At 38.7% G+C, this 15,157-nt stretch overlaps 1 protein-coding gene across 2 annotated transcripts in view; it reads right to left on the reverse strand.

The window, feature by feature from the left end:
- Positions 1-9,577, reverse strand: part of USP10 (ubiquitin specific peptidase 10) — a 58,711-nt gene extending 49,134 nt beyond the window's left edge. The window contains exon 1 of one of the 2 annotated variants that reach the window (XM_039888758.1): positions 9,428-9,577. In XM_039888758.1, the coding sequence (XP_039744692.1) occupies positions 9,428-9,448 (21 nt within the window). In that variant the 5' untranslated portion in view covers positions 9,449-9,577. The remainder of the gene's footprint in view (positions 1-9,427) is intronic. The other variant, XM_039888757.1, reaches the window with a different exon arrangement.
- Between the last annotated feature and the right edge of the window lie 5,580 nt (positions 9,578-15,157).

Below are 15,157 nucleotides of genomic sequence, written 5' to 3' on the forward strand. Positions count from 1 at the left end.
GTAACTGTGTCCAGGACTAGTCATTGCTAGGATATTGCTACACTATCATTGTGAGTCAAGTTCAAGTTATAGTCAGCTAAGTTTCCAGCCAAAACTGAAGAACATACTTTTATTTTTTTTTAAAGCTATCTTGTATCTTTTCTCACTAAAGAGAATTCTAGTCACAGATGAAAAAGTTTATGATACTGATCCTAGCACTTAACTCACACTGTGTAGTTGTGGCATGGAAAAGTCAAAAGTTCAATAAGACCCAAGATGAAACCAAGAGTAATTATTTTACCAGTTTGTGAAAAACTGGAGATAAGAATTTCCTAAACTGATAAATCCATGACCAGCAACCGAAAAAGGCAGCAAGAATTTCTGATGTTAAATTGGCTTAAGACTGTGTGCACACATCTCCAAAGAGATTTTGATCACAATCAGGCTTCAGGATGAATTAGAAAGTTAGCTCCAATTCTCTGGGACATTATTCACAGTTAAAATGAGCTGTGGTGGAGTCAGTGCTGCTCCCATACCATCCACCAGGGCCATTTCACAATACAGAGCACGGCAGTCATCAGGCAGAGTGTCTCATGGCTTTGGGGAATATTTTTGTACTTATATATTTTTTTGTAATTGTGTTTTACAACTTATAAACCCCAACACATGCCCCGGCATACATCAAAAGATAAATAAATGTTTGAAAGGAATTAATCAGTTAATAAAGTTCAACAAAACAAATCTCATTCTGAAGACCCAATGTGGGAGATCTCCAAAGAGGCAAAACTTACGGGTTTTTTAGCTGCTTGTTTCCACAATTCATCACACCCAGTGCTAAAATTAGATAATGTCACCTCTCAGAGTGGTACTAACCTGTATTTTTGGTTGTTGATGTTCATACCTAACTTAGACTGGAGAAGTTAAAATTTTTTTGTCCAAAATGTGATGTAACTAATCTTAGTCAAAAGAAAGTGCTCAACAGGCTAAGTGGGAAGAGCTGTAAACAAAACCACACGGAATCTCTGAAACTTGAGTGCGGTTCAGATAACCCGGGAGAGTCATCTAAAACACAGATTTGGGGCTTGGTCACAGGGATCCCTACTCAGTACATTTGGATGATGATCAGGGTGCTAGGTGATTCTGATGCGACAAGATCATGACCAAGGATCACAACTTAAATACTATGATATAAAATGATCCCAAATGTCTAAAATTTATGACAAAAAGTACTGAAGCATTTAAAAATATTAACAGCAGTTTATCTCAGAGTCGTGGAATATCATGGGTGATACATTTTTCACATTTTCTTATTTTCAAAGGTGCCTCCTTTAAAAAAAAAAAAAGGGAATAATGTCCCCAAATGACATTCCCTAAATACTCTATCCAATTATCGCTGATGACATTCAAGGGCCATTTGCCCTGCATTAATCTGCCTCAGATGTCCCCAAAAGAATACCCTACATTTTTCCCCTCAAAGTTTTGGGGTTTAAGAGGCTTGGGATGCTGAGATGAACAGAGAGAATATTCCCAGATCTGGAGAAGAGCCCGAAGAGTGATACCCTTGACAACTCACGAAAGCCCCCTGTACAATCATCTCAATTAGCAATGCTAACAGAGTGGTACTACCCACTTCCTAAAACCTGTAGTTTCCCACAGACACCCACCTGCTTACAAAATCAACGCAGTCTCTGGCTTGGACTACCAAGGTCCTTCACCTCTCCTCTGACCCCCGTCCCACCACTTCGCCCTACACATCCATCAGCCACAAACCTATCCCGGGTTCCCAAACATGCCACAGGCTTTGAGACTGCTCCTCTATATGTTCTCTCCTATATGCCGTTGTCCTTGTGTTTCTCTGCCTAATTATCACCTTTCTAGAAGAGGTGTCTTCCCAGCTTCCCAACGCTGTCATACTTTTTTTCAACCTATCTTATACCTAAACATCTCTTAAATTGTGCCACTTCTCTCCACTGCACCCTCCCTAGTCAAAAGTTCAAGGACCCTTCTACCTAATCTCCTTATGGTCACTGTGACCCTGCTACAGTCTATTCTGCATAAGGCAGTCAGAGTGTGTGCCCAAAATACAATCTGATTATGAGGTTCTGTGGTCAAACACTGTGTCATGCCCTCTTCCACATTTTTCCTCAGGATAAATACAATAACTTCTAAGAATGGCTGTAAGGTTGAAAAGACCCTGTCTACCTCTCTCTCTAGCACTGAGCTCAGGACACGATGGCTTTCTATGAGTTCCTTAACTGCTTCAAACTCCCTTCAGTCACAGGGCCACTGTTCCCACTGTCTCATGGCTCTCAGCTAAGGCACCAATTCCAGGAGAACCTTTCCTTGACTTTCCCAGGCTATGCCAACGGACTGTGTTCCCTCCCTTCCAGACATATTTCTCAGTTTGGAATGACACATGCATTACTGTGATTATCTGATTAGCAACTGTCTCTCTCACAGGACAGCAAGCTCTCCGGTGAGAGACAATGCCTGTTTTTGCTCATCACTCCATCCATCCTCAATGCCTGGTAAACAGGCGCCACTCAATAGCTATTTGATGAATGAATGAATGAATTAATCAAAGTTCTTGACTAGGCTGTTCACACTTCTTTTACAATAATTACTACCCTAAAATAGGATTTATCAATTACCGTTTTTCTCTCCACTATTCTGTGTACTTCTAAAGCACAGGAACACTCTTTTCAGCTCTATCTTGCTAAAGTCAGCCACTAGAAACCAGTTCGAACAATTACAAAAGATATAAAGTCTTTTATATGTGCTTCTGAATAAGTGTCTGATGTCCTACAAATTAATTCCAAACGAAATAGAATGCTATCCTTTGGAAGACCTGATTTTGCATTTTATTAGTAGTCGAAGTGGTTGAATGTCATTGTCTCTGGGGAGATGAACCTGAGGTGAGGAGTGTTTTACTTTTTTTTTTTTTTGCCACTGCAGTATTTTGATAAAAACTAAGGGGAAGGGGGGAAAAACTTCATTCTAGAGAAGATATGAGAAAACCCAGGTTAATTACCCGATTCTCCTACTACTCACTCGTCCTGGTGACCTACCAATCTCTCAACTAAGAAAAGGTCCATCCCTTCATAATTTTTTCTAGTGTAACTAATTTTTTCTAGTGTAGTTTTCTAGAAAACTAACAGACAAGAATCTCATTTTGAATGAGACATGCTTTTACAACAGAAAAACTGGAAAGTATTCCTGCTGTAATTAAGGGGCTAAATGTCTTCGACATATCATTTTTAAAAAAAAAAAAGTTGTTTGGACATTTTATTACTCAGAAATTTCTATGGCACTTCCACGGTCCTAATGAGCCACTTTAACCTCCATATATTGACTCTATTCCTTAGCAAAATCGGGTGAAAATAAGAAAACTTGCTTTGTTTGAATAGATGACTTTAGTAATTTTAAAAACTAGAGCTGCTCCAAAAAAGTTCAGCTCAGTGCCTTTCTGGTTAGAACAAACTGTACTATGATCTAATGGAACACAACCAAAAACAAGCATAAAAATATATATCAAACTGAGGATTAAGGATCAGAGAAAAGAATGACTTACACTTTTACTTCAAATACTTCTGTATTGTTGGCATGTTTTAGAAATAGCATGTCTTTATTTTGTATTTTAAAATAAGAACTTTATTGAAATGCACTCCACACAAAATTTAGAAATAATGAGTAACATATTAGTAAAACTTAGTAATTAGTAACATATTATTCTTTAAACATTAAAATTTTTATTCCATTCACTCATCCATTTCATAAACTTTGAGGTAAGGGAAATCATAATGTAAAATGCTGTGCCTTTATCAGTCTCTTCTAGAAAAGCAGTTTGGCAAAGTAGAAAAGGTAAAGAATTTAGAAGTTCAAAGACCTGCTTTTAATTTTTAAGTCTCTGATCACTCACTTAAAAGCCACGTGACTTTCAGTCACAATCTCCCTGGGTCTCACTTTACTCATGCTTAAATAGGTGATAACAATACATCACAGAGTTGCTGTTAAGTGACAAACAAGTCATGGTACTTTTAAACCATGCAGTTTATAGGTTGCACAACATTCTCCACATGTCAATTAACTGCAGTGCTTCGTGTTATTATAATAAATATTTTCTTCCTTGCCCAATTAAGTCTACCCAGAAGGCCTATCCCAGGTCTCAAATAAATATACACATCTTGGAAGCCATCTAATGGGAATTTCTACTCAAAATATCAATAGTTCTTTTTTTTTTACTACATTAGGCAAGAATGTCCAAAAACTCTAGAATTAAACTTCATTTTCAAATTCTCTTCTAATTCCTCCAAAGCATCAACATGCCCTATCAAAAGGAAAAAGACTGATATTTTCAGAAATAGGGAAAGTACATATTTTAATGCAATAAGACCAACGTATCTCAAGAGGCATCACTTCACTCCTCTAAAGTTATAAACTGTCTGAAATAGGAGAAACGCAAAAGAACATTAGAAATCCTCTTGACAGTTATCAGAATATCAAATAAATTCACAAGTTAATTGGTCCCGACTAAATTTAAATGAATATAATAAAATTAAAATGTGGTGCTTTTATCCAGCGCAAAGGACACTATCATGTTTATGTGAGAACAATTAATGCAGACTGTAACTTGTTAGATCAAAAGGCAAATCAAAATTTCTACACAGAACCATATATTAAATATTCCTGGGCACTTCTAGCTCACAAGGTCCTTGGCTTGCAAAATGTAATTTATAGAGATATCTAGTTTTATTCAAACTATTAAAACATAAAAATGAGTACTTCTGACATGTATTCACAATAATGGTAAATTTCTATTTTTGTCAACAGGGAGAATAAGTTGAGAAAATGGTCTAAAAAGCCATTCCCACCACTTCAGTGCCAACTAGTGGGTCTCGTCTAAGGTCTACAGCTGGGGGTGGGGGGGCTACACTATTCATGGGACTCCTCCCTTTCTATCCCAGCCAGCCATCCACGATAACAGGTCTGTTACATGAACCCCCCATTTTGTGCAGTATTAATGCGTGCGTGTTTTTCCCTACATTGTTTCTTAGAGCATGGCATACCTGATACATCTAATATTATTCGATTAACATTTAAACATATATTTTTTTCCACAGTAGCACCAGTGAGAATATGTTTGGAGCTGTCATGATGAATCTTTTGATACTTTTAAGACTAGTTTGCCAGAAAAGAGCAAGGGCATACCATTTTGCATCCAGTACACATAGATGAAAAGGAGCATATTTTTATAAAACAAAGACAAAAATCTACCACCATCAGATATTGGGGGGGGGGATGCAAAGGAAGTCACAAGAGTGGGATCGCCAGCCTATTAGGAAGCACTTTCATTTCTAATGCACTAGTTGTGAGACTCTTGAATGAGAGTGCAAGCTTCGGAGATAGACTTCGAGCTGATACCAGGAAAATAGAGAACTGTTCTGAAGAATGACAACTAAAAAAGCTACAGACAAAGCCCAAATGGGGTAGGCATGAGGATCACAACAGTAGCCATCATGAGGACGTAGACACTCGGTGGCAGGCACTGGGCTAACACTCTACATGCATTTTATCTAACAGTTCTCGAGACAGGAAAAAAAAAAACTGTAGGAAGATATGCTTTAATTCTCTCTGCATTATCATTAACTCCCAGCCCCAAACCACACTTCTACTTCTATACTTCACCTACTCTATCTACTCCCAGGAGAGAGCAACCAAAGCAGAGCATGTTTCAAGACTGGGGACAGAATGGAGTTAAGTAGCTGATAGCTTCTGGTTTCTCAGGTCTTCTGCTGAAAATAAGGTCACCTCTAAGCTTTCAAATAAAATAGTCAGAAAGTGGCCAGCTCATGAAAAGTCTACATTCTGAAGACTCCATATCTAGCTTTATGAGATTCTACAAATTCTGACCCTTGAAACAAACACTATGAACATAGCCCTCAGATCTTTATTTTGCCTACACTAGTTCAGACTTTATGGATAGAAATAGTCACAGAAAGACTTTTTGGGAGATCACTTCAATAAACAGGAAAACTGCAATCCAAGCACATGTAAGTCTTTGAAAATGAACATCTACACTGCTGAAGTAGCACTAAAGTGACAAATGACGGTAATCCCATGGCCCAAGGCCAGTAAATTCCATTGCAAACAGATTTATCTGTTTTGTGCCACAGTGATTCTTGCATGTGTGGCAGTAAATAGAATTGTAACAGCCTCGTTACAAATTCAAAAGAAAGTTCTTCCTACTATTTTTTCATACTTTAGTATATTATCAGCAAGAAGTATCCTCAGCAACCACCTTTAATGTGCCACTTGAAAAACCAGATCCTTTAATAGCAAGTACTTACATGCCTGAAATTTGTAAAAACACAAAAACAAACAAAATAACCGTGATGTAACTAACTCAACCAGAGATGATACAACTTTTCTCAATTACCTGAATATTCTGAGCGGAGCACAAAGTAAATGTGCCACTAGGTTTGGCATTAAATAATCATTACGCTTCGTAATCATTTTCTCTTTTAAGTTTTCCTATGTGAACCCTTACTAAATCATGTCACTTCCACATTTAAAAAAAAAAAAAAGCCCTGGAAAATATGTCCTAACTTTTGCTCTTCAGAGGAACTGAGAATGAAGCAAGTCCACTTATTATTCACTGTAAGGTCAGTACACTGTGGTCCCAACAAATGGGCTCCAGAGCACGAGGGCAAGGCCCTGGATACGTACGGCTCATCTGCACTACTGGTCTGTAGAAACCACTGAGGCGATCATCAACTCACAAACCTTAAATAGCTTATCTAGTCTTAGGATGTGTTTCGATATTTTGCTGTCATTATGCAAAGGAAAACTGGTATTTCCAACTATCCTGTATCCAATTTTATTTACTTCAGCTGCTTTGTCGGACTCCAATAAAAATGTATCTTTTGAGAATTACTAATACAGTTGTCAGTTATAAAGCTATTCAATGATACAGTAATACTCTGCTACATGCTGTAAATTGGATCCAAGAAATTCCATAGTGTAATATGTGGGGGGCCCCCACCATTTTGAGGTAATGAAAAGACTGGGGTGAGCATGCTGCAGAGGACCAGGACAGAAGCAGCCACATGACATCCAAACAGGGTGTTGCAGGAAGCATTATTGTGGGAATTTCACTATAAATGACCTCAGTGATCACAAAATTTTCTTCTGGTTTAAGGCAGAACCAGTCAGTTGCAATTAATTACCTCAAATCATTTATCAGTTCCCTCGTGACAACAAATATTCATAAATTAGAAACGTACTTATACTTCAACTGTCAAAGTTCATCATTTGTATTTGCTAAAATGTTGAAAGCTACTGGCATTAGAAATGTTTCCAAGTTTTGCACTGTTTCATGTTAATCCAGGGAAGAGGATTCAGTCAACAGTAATAAGATATAATCTATATAAATAAGATATAATCTATATAAATTTTTAAAATTGTAACCTTAACAACCAAATTTTAAAATGATCCTTACTGTTAATTTGTGGTTGTCATTCCCAATAGGAAACAAGCAAAATGCACATCATGGTGTTTAGCACAGGGTAAGTGCTCAATCAATATCTGCTGAATTAATGAATGAATGGCCATTAAGGCTGCAGGACCCTTAAGACAGCAGGTAAATGAATAAAACAAATTTATTAAAATGTTCAGCCTGACTTAAGCAGGATCCAATCATTAAATCCTGTCACATATGATTTCATTATGTGTTTTCACTACTATTCTTTTAAAAAATTATGAGAAATCATACTATTTCCTTTGTTACCCTCTTTGTGCTAGAACTTAAAAGCATTTAAAGTATACTTTAAAATAAACCCAAAGTGCTAACATTTATGTTCAGCTAACTTTTGCCACTTCAATTTTCTAAAGATGTGTATAGACTATGTTGTTGCATGAAACACAAATACTAAGACAATGAATGCAAATAAAATTACAATTAATTTTACATATTATCACCACTAATTAACATTTCAAGCAATTTTGCATTGTGATTGGTGCTTATAATGGAAGTAAATTATGCCTAAACATGCTTTCAAAATCACTATGAATATTATATTACAGATTAGTTTACAATAAACCTTATACCTGTCCATACTTATTTTAACAAACTATTTGCATCAATATTTAAGTTGAGAAAAAGGCAAATACCCAATCTCTTAAAATCTTTTAATTACATATTTGTAAAGATTATTCAACAACTAAGTCCCTTTTTTCAAGAAGAACTATACTAAATACTAAAAAGTAGATGTACATGTGAACAAGTTAAAGAGGGAAACTTCTAGCAAACTAAAATATCAAAAATTTAAATTACAGCTTCCTTTAAGATCTAATTTTTCAAAAACAGGGTTTTGCGTTTTAAATTCCACAACACGCATTAATTACAATTGTTATTAAAACCTTCATTTCCAAAAGTGCAACAAAAACCAACAGCTTATACAGGGTTAGGATTTACCGGCCACCAGTTTTCCGAATAGCTACTTTGTTTCATTTTCCCATATTTAATGCAAAACATACTGAGATAGTATAAAAATATGCAATAATTTCTAGGATTATATGTCAACAAATCAGCGGTCTACAGCAAGCTTGACAAATACTACTACATGCCGATTTTTATCCAGAGTGATTGTAATGGGCGTGGGGGAGATACGAGCTCAACTCTACACATACATCTCCCTGAAAGCGAAGGATGCGTTTTACTTTCTTTCCACTATGAGATAATTATAAAAGGCCTCTAAGCTTTAAACACTGTGGTGACAGGGTGCGTTAGTGTCAGCCAGGCTAAGACCGATTCGTGCAAAAGATGTCACTCAAATGCAAGTAAAAGTACGGTCCTGCCGACTTCTTTCGAGTTTTCTTTGCAACAGTAACATAAGGCTGCTCCTCAGTGAGTTGACTCTCAAAAAACAGAAAACCAGCAAGTCCCCCGTGGTCAAGCATGCTGAGAAAGCAAGCTTTGGAGGCGTGGGGGAAATGGGGCACCCCCAAATCTTGATGGCTAGCTCCGAGCAGAGAGACGACCGGAGTGCGTGGATGGCTCTAACGCCCTGAGAACCTCCGAAGCACGCTGGCTACCTCTCGGGGCGACAAGGGCCCCATTTCCACAGTCGGCACGGTCCAGCCAGGAGGTTAACCCCTTCGCGTCCCCCACGCCCTCTCCGAGCGGGCCCAGGCGCCCCCTCTCTACTGCTCCCTCGAGGCAAGGGCCTGGCGGGCTGTGGCGCGAGTCGAACCAAGGCTGCGAGCGGCCAAGGCGCGGAGGCCGTAAGAGGCTCGGGGCCTAGTCCCGGGCAGCATGTCCCGGCGCCCTCCCCCACTCCCACACGCTCGCTCCGGGCCAGGGTGCGGGCGCTCGCCCGCCGCCCTCCCCGGCGCCCGCCCGCCCGCGGCTCTGGGCCCCTTCCTGCCGAGGGCACAGGCCGGCGGCTACCTGTGGGCCGCGGAGGGCCATGGCGGCCCGTTTCAATGAGCCTCGGCGCTAGTCTGACTCCTCACGCTGCTACCCCCGCCGCCGCCATCTTCTCGCCCGCACATACACACTCGCATCGGCCGCCGCGCCTGCGCACTGGTCGCGCGCCGCGGGGCGCGGGGAGGCCAGACGCGCCGGGCCCGCGCTGCGCATGCGCGGCCGACAGGTGGGCGTGCGTGGCGGGAGCCGGTCTGGGGTGGACTCTGAACCCGTTCCCTGCCGGCGGATGCGGGTCCGCGGGGCGAGGACGAGGAGTTCTTGGCCCCCAGCTGAGATGTCGGAAGGGAAAAGGGCAAAGGACGGAGATGATAACGCCAAAGCGCCCCGCAGGCCTCGGCCTCTCACCTGCAGGGAAGCCACTTAGGAGCTGGGCAGACTTGGGACGTCCGGAGAACGAGAACTGCGGCCTGAGATCGGAGCAGGGTCTCCCTAAGTCTAGGGTCTCGGTAGTGAGCACAGAAGATCCGCAGGAGTCCCCTGGTTTATAGAGATCACATTTCCATCCATTCATTCACTTATTCACTCTTCATTCATTCCACAAACATTGAGCATATGTGCCGCGCCTTTTGCTAGGCACTGGAGAATATTTAAAAACAATCCAATGCACTTGTAAAACGCTTAACATTGGGGCCTGGCAAAGAGTAAGCACGTTTAATGAGTGTTTCCTATTAACATATTGCATGTATCCAGACAGACCAGCTTTTGGGTAATTGGTTCAAGAAACAGTGAGCCCCCTACCTGACCATGCAGTTTTCCCATCTGGTTTGGTCCCCGTTCTAGCTGAGTGATCTCAGGCAAGCTATTTCACTTTCCTACGCCTTTGGTTTCCTCGCCTATAAATGAGGCTAATGAAATGTCTGATAATATTTCTGTGAGGATCAAATTAGATAAATGTGAGCATACAGGCCAAGAAAACCAGCCCTCAGTGAAAATTAGCTACTGCAATTATTATTCATAACTATTATCAACAAACATGTACAGAGAGCCTACTCTTGCCAGATCCTGTACAACAGAGACCAACAGAAAGATATATTCCTACATTCCATAGACATCTATCTGCCCTGGTCTTTTCAAATATGAGACGCTATTAAAATTTAAGTGGGGTGAGGGATTGTGCTAAAATAAATTATCTAAAAAGGCATAATCAAATACAATGTATTAATCTTGAATGGATCCCGGTGTTCTTTTTTTAAGCTAGTAAATATTTTTTGACTATTGTAGAAATTTGAATATGGCTGGGATATGGATGATTTTAGTGAATTATTGGTAATTTTCATAGTATAATAATGATATTGTGCTCGTGTAAGAGAATGTTCTTATCGTCAGGCTATGCATCTGTAGAATCTAGAGATGAATGTTATAATGCCTACAATTTATTTTTTTAATAGTTCAACAAAAATTAAAATCATATAAACACAAATATGCATAGAGAGAAAGCAAATAATGCAAAATATTAACAATTGTTGGATCTAAGTGGTACTGTAACTTTTCTGTATGTTTGAAATTTTTATAACAAGCTAGGGGAACAGAATGTAATATTGTATCCATGCTATGGTTACAACTGCAGAAAAAAACTGGAGGGGCATGAAAACCCATTGGTGACTTATGGTGCTTGATATCTGATTTTTATCATAATGGTGCTTGAACAAAAAATAATTATAATAAGACTCCTAATTTACAAAACACAGAAATATTAATGCATGATTTTAATACAAAGAGATAAATGTTAAAAGAAAGATATGAACAGGGACTGTGGGTCCTGCAGTGCCTCGCAGGCCCTGGTACTTGCAGAGGATCTAGGGGTAGTGGTAGAACCCAGAGTCAGTAGAGGCCTGAATCAAAATCCTGACTCCGCCACTCACTGGCTGCATGAACTTGAACTTCAGCAGGTTATTTAATCTTCCTGCGAATCTTCTATAAAAGGAGGTATGCTAAGCAGAATAATGGTACCACCCCCAATCCTAAAGATGTCCACATCCTAATTCCTGGAACATGTGAAAATGTTATGTTATCTGACATGGCAAAAAGGACTGTGAAGGTGTGATTAAATTAAGGATCTGGAAATGGGGATATTATCTTGATTTATCTGGGAGAGGCCCATGTAAGCATGAGGTTCTTATAAGAGGGAGGCAGGAACCATAGAAGATTCCAAATTGCCATGGCAATCTTGAGAAGAACAAAGTTGGAAGTATCATGCTACCTGATATCAAACTACCCTACAAGTCTCTAATAATCAAAGCAGCATAGTACTGACATAAAAACAGACGCATAGATCGATGGAACAGAATAGACAGCCCAGAAATAAATCCATGCTTGGATGGTCATTTAATCTATGACAAAGAAGGCAAGAATATATAATGGGGGTAAAGACAGTTTCTTCAATAAATGGTGTTGGGAAAACTGGATAGATACATGTAAAAAATGAAACTGGACCACCTTCTTATACCACATACAAGAATAAACTCAAAATGGATTAAAGACTTAAATGTAAGACCCAAAACCATAAAACTGCTAGAGGAAAACATAGGCAGTAAACTCTGACACTGCTCTTAGTAATATTTTTTTCTGATACATCTTCTTGGGCAAAGGAAACAAAAGAAAAAATAAACAAATGGGACTACATCAAACTAAAAAGTTTTTGCATAGCAAAGGAAACCATCAAGAAAATGAAAAGACAACCTACTAAATGGGAGAAGATATTCACCAATGATACATCTGATAAGGGATTAATATCCAAAACTTATAAAGAACTCATATAACTCAATACCAAAACAAACAAACAAACAAAAAACAATCTAATTAAAAAATAGCCAAAGGACCTGAGTAGGTACTTCTCCAAAGAGGACATATAGATGGCCAATAGACGTTTAAAAAGATGCTTGATGTCATTAATCATCAGAGAAATGCAAATTAAAAGCACAATGAGATATCACCTCACATCTGTCAGAATGGCTATCATCAATAAATCATAAACAACAAGTGCTGGTGAGGATGTAGAGAAAAGGGAACCTCATGCATTGTTGGTGGGATTGCAAATTGGTGCAGCCACTATGGAAAACAGTTTGGAGATTCCTCAAAAAATTATGCATAAAAGTACCTTATGACCCAGCAATTCCACTTGTGGATATTTATCCAAAGAAAACCAAAACACTAGTTTGAAAAGATAGATATGCACCCTTGTGTTCACTGCAGCACTGTATACAGTGGCCAAGATGTGGAAGCAAGCTAAGTGTCCATCGATAGACAATTAGATAAAGAAGAGGTGGTACATTTATACAATGGAATATTACTCAGCCATAAAATAAATTAATTAGTTAAAAAAACGAAATCATACCATTTCTGACAACATGGATGGATCTATAGGGTATCATACTAAGTGAAGTAAGTCAGACAGAGAAAGACAAATACCATATGATCTCATATGTGGAACCTAAGGAACAAAATAAATGAACAAACAAATCAGAAACAGTCTCTTAGATATAGAGAACAAACTGATGATTGCCAGATGGGAGTGGGTTTGGGGGGCTGAATGAAAAAGGTGAAGGGATTAAGAAGTACAAATTGGTAGTTACAAAATAGTCATGGGGATGTGAAGTACAGCACAAGGAATATAGTCAATAATATTGTAGCAACTATGTATGGTGTCAGATGAGTACTAGACTAATCAGGGGGATCATTTCGTAAATTATATAAATGTAACCTCTATGCTGAAACTAATATAAAATAATATTAATGTCAAATCTAATTAAAAAATGAAAATTAGAAATAAATGAATGACAAAAAAAAAGAAAAAGAAATTTTAAAAAATCACTTTGTCTCAAAAAAAAGAGGGTGGCAGGAGAGTCAAACAATCAGATAAGAAGATATGGAAACAGAATTGGATGGAAGAGAGAGGAAGAGAGATGTGAACATGCTGTGCTGCTGGCTTTGAAGATGGAGGGAGGGGCCATGAGCCAAGAAATGCAAGCAGCCTCCAGAAGCTAGAAAAGGCACTACCTCTCCAGACCTCAGTTTCCTCATTTGTAAAATGAGAGAAATAATAACTGGCAAAAATGTAGTGTAAATAAATATGACAGCAAAATAACATATGCAAATCACCTAGCAAGATGTCCAGCATACAGCAAGAGCTCAGTAATATTCCCAGACTCTTAGGGAAGAAAGGTAATATTTGCACAGGAAGGACTCAGGGCATTTGGCAGGATTTATTGCCCATGATAAAATTCAAGCTTGCAAGAAAAATTAGAATTTTAGGAAGCTCTTCTCCACCATTGTGATCTGGGCAGCTTCCCAACACTTAAAGACTTTTCTGGAGAGATTGGTGGTGATAGTAACAAATGAGATTTAAAAAGTAATAATGAATAACGCAATGTTTCAACATTTGGAAGATCTACATAACTCAACGAATCAATATTTTCCAAATGACCCATGTGGGATGCTATAAAATCATAAATAGGTAAAAGATTTGTTCAAAGTACAAGATAGACCAATGGATTTTGATCAAACAGGGTAGTAAAAGTTCATTGATATGATTTCACATTCCACTATGCAATTTTCCTTTAAGAAATTTGTCTTCTTTTGGCAGAGCAACAAAGAAAAATGTCCAGAATTATCTAAAAAGGCCATTACTCTTGAGCAATGCACTTTCTAGGAAAATACTAATTTATCCCTTTCCCAACTACGTTATCTGTGTGAGACGGGATTTTCTTCACTTATTTCAATCAAAACAACACATTGCAACAGACCAAATTCAGTAGCAGATAGGAGAAATCAGCTGTTTTTCTATTAAGTCAGACATTCAAGTTCTTTACCATAAATAAATAAATAAAGCCACTCTTCTCACCACATTTTTTTGTTTGGGAAAATAATTATCTTTCTTTAAAATGTTTTTATGTGTTGGCGTACAATGAGTTTATGATTAATAAATTGTCATACATATTTTAAATGTCTCAGTTTTCCTTTCTAAATGGTAGATAGCTATAGATACCTCACAAAAACATAAGCTTGGAGAGTCAGTAATAATTTTGAAGAATGTTAAGAGACCTGAGACCAAATAGTTTGAGAGCGAGAGCTATTAGGCACCAGGCAGGCTCCCACCTCATTCTGCAGGTGCCCTTCCATCCACCTGGAACTTTCTATTCCTTCTCCTACTTAGGTCTCTGATATCCACTTCCTTTGGATGGACTTCGCTGACCACTCTGTCCATAATGACCACTCAGCACATTCCCTCCTGTTATCCTGCTTTATTTTTCTCTAAAGCACATATCACTAGCTGAGTCTATGATGTTATTTTATGTATGCGTTGCCTGTCTGCTCTACCAGATTCCAAGCTCCTTGGTTTTATTCACTGATGTTTTTCCAGCACTTATGACAGTTCCAGACATTTGGCAGCTGCTCAGTAAATATTTGTTGAATGACTGACTGAATGAATGAATGACCGATTGAATTCCCACAACTCCAGTAAGGTGGAGACTGTTAGTTTCCCCATTTTAGGGCTGGAGAAACTGAAGGAAGCTCTCCTAAAATCGCGACTTGCCTAAAATTGCACTTCTTGTAAGTAAGGCAGATTGGGATTTTAAAAATAGGTTTGCCAAATGCAGAGTTGGGATCTTGGAAATTGAGTCAAACCAAGTACCATAAAAAGACATTTTTTTGGAGACAATCTGGGAGTGTAGGTCAAGCCTGGAGGATACC

The sequence above is a fragment of the Pteropus medius genome, unplaced genomic scaffold (assembly GCF_902729225.1).
Source record: "Pteropus medius unplaced genomic scaffold, Ma_sr-lr_union100, whole genome shotgun sequence".
NCBI classification, from domain to species: domain Eukaryota; kingdom Metazoa; phylum Chordata; class Mammalia; order Chiroptera; family Pteropodidae; genus Pteropus; species Pteropus medius.